The sequence below is a fragment of the Myotis davidii genome, unplaced genomic scaffold (genome assembly GCF_000327345.1).
Source record: "Myotis davidii unplaced genomic scaffold, ASM32734v1 scaffold223, whole genome shotgun sequence".
NCBI classification, from domain to species: domain Eukaryota; kingdom Metazoa; phylum Chordata; class Mammalia; order Chiroptera; family Vespertilionidae; genus Myotis; species Myotis davidii.
In genome coordinates this window covers 1,885,967-1,888,259 of record NW_006294609.1, presented here as the reverse complement: position 1 = coordinate 1,888,259, position 2,293 = coordinate 1,885,967, and the positions used below count along the sequence as shown (strand labels likewise).

The 2,293-nt window shown below is 55.4% G+C and overlaps 1 protein-coding gene across 1 annotated transcript in view; it reads left to right on the top strand.

The window, feature by feature from the left end:
- Nucleotides 1–2,293, top strand: part of KMT5A (lysine (K)-specific methyltransferase 5A) — a 72,671-nt gene that overhangs the window by 50,193 nt on the left and 20,185 nt on the right. The window contains exon 7 of the mRNA XM_015567254.1: nt 1,687–1,877. Within this exon, the coding sequence (XP_015422740.1) occupies nt 1,687–1,877 (191 nt within the window). The remainder of the gene's footprint in view (nt 1–1,686; nt 1,878–2,293) is intronic.

The window sequence follows — 2,293 nt, the reverse complement described above, 5'->3', positions numbered from 1 at the left end:
CAGGTCCCTGCAGGGTCTTGCGCACGGACAGCGGGGACCAGGAGTGGGCGGCCCTGGGGACAGGTGAGCCCGAGCACCCCTCTCCTCTCCAGCTCCTCCGTTCAGGACGTTGACTTTGGGGTGCAAGGCCTTTCTCACCCACGCCCCGTCCGATGGGCACAGCCTCCCGTCAGCTCCAGCTGACTTTGTATCAAGTCAGAGTCCTGATTTTGGATGTCGGCAATCTAAATATTTTTCAAAACACTGCATGGCCCAAACAGAACACAGCCACACCCCGATTCTGCCTTGGGCCTTTTCTGTGTCCCTCCTGGTCCAGTGGAGCCCCAGCTGGCAAACTGTCCACACCAGATGGGCAGTGAGGAAAGGATGGGGGTGCTGGGGGGGTTGGGCATCCCCGGGGACCGATGTCATGGAGGCTGACTCTGGGTGACCTTGTGGCGTGGCCCCGCTGGGTCCAGAGTGGCCTGGAGGAAGGCTGACGCGCCCCGTGTTTTCTTCCCAGTTTGAAGAAAGGAGAAGACTAGACGAATTGATCGAAAGTGGAAAGGAAGAAGGCATGAAGGTAAGGGGGCGGGCTGTGGGCAAGGTCAGAGTGACGCCTCACTGCTTCAGTCCTTTCGTGGTTACTGGCTAGTGGCACTGTTCATTGGTCGAAGGGCCAAATGCCAGAACCGTTGTCAAGGTGCGACTCATGCGGAAACATAGTGGACTCTGTGAGATGTTAGCCCAAGGAAACGTTTTTAAAATTATGGTGAAACACGTATAACATAAAATTCAGGATTTTAGCCCTTTCAAAGTGCACCATTAAGTGGCATCGAGTGCACTCACAGTGTTGTGCACTGAGTACCCCTGTCCACTTCAGAACCTTTTTATCTTCTCAAACGGAACCGGAAACCCCGTCCCCATTAGCAGGTGCGCCCCAGCCCCTGACACCCAACAGTCAGCTTCCTGTCTCTGGACCTGCCTGTGCCTGACCGTCCTACAGGCGGGATCGTAGAAGAGGGAGCTGCTGTGTCTGGCTTCCTCCATTGAGCACCATGTCTGGGGCAACTTTTAAAAGGAGAAACGAATACATTTTTCCTTAACTCTGTTTTCCTGGGAAGTGGCAATGCCCAAGAAACTTGTTTTTCTCCTGGTAAATTTCAAACACATTTGGGTGGATGAGAGGAGAGGAACTCTGGTAGCCGGACGGGTCTGGGCTGGGATTCAGGGGCAGAAAGCTGTAGTCTCCACCCACCATCTATAGATCTGGACTGAAGTCGAGGCCCTGAAGGAGAGACTCAGAATCCTGGGTCCTCCTGCTCCCCCGAAGAGGCCAGCTGCGTGGACTTGAGTCCGTGCTACACCACTTCCTAGCCACATGGCCTCGGACGTGGGTCTGCCCACTCTGAGCCTCAGTTTTCTCACCCGCAAAATGGGGCAACGCCCACCTAGCAGATTTCTCAGAAGACAGGTGACACGGCTTTGCAAATGGGCACAAGGGAACCTTCTGGGTGATGGGTGGTGGTGATAGTTGCACCCCGGTGTACATTTAAATATACATTGATGCCCTAACTTGAACTCTGAGGCATACCTCAAGAAAGCTGTTCCAATGAAGGTACAACCCCCAGGCCTCCGGAGCCGGCCTCGCACCGTGGCACCTCTGGCTGTTACGAACTAACCCTCTCTGTCATCACCCCCCAACAGATTGACCTCATCGATGGCAAAGGCAGGGGCGTGATCGCCACCAAGCAGTTCTCCCGGGGCGATTTTGTGGTGGAATACCACGGGGACCTCATCGAGATCACCGACGCCAAGAAGCGGGAGGCTCTGTATGCGCAAGACCCCTCCACCGGCTGCTACATGTACTATTTCCAGTATTTGAGCAAAACCTACTGGTAAGTCCACGAGTGCTGCGCATGGCAGAGAGGACGGGCCGCGCGGCCAAGGCCAGGGACACCTGAGTCTGTGGCTCTGGCTTCCTGTTGAGTTCTTGCTGCCTTTTCTCAAAGCTCCGAAGCCGCTCTCCCCCACCCCCTTCCCACCTTCCAACTCTGGGTGCAGACGTGGACTGGTCACGTGAACACTGCTCCGAGGCTCACCTGCCTCCTCCTCTCGTGGCATTTGGCCAGGGCAGCTCTGGAAATGGCTGGCTGCTCCGCTCTCCAGATGGCCCGTGTAGTGGATTGCTTTTTGTTGTGGGTTGTTTCTTAATAGACTCTTATTTTTAGAGCAGGTTTAGGTACCAGCAAAACTGAGGGGAAGGTACAGAGAGTTCCCATACTCCCCCCACACACACACGCACACGCACCCG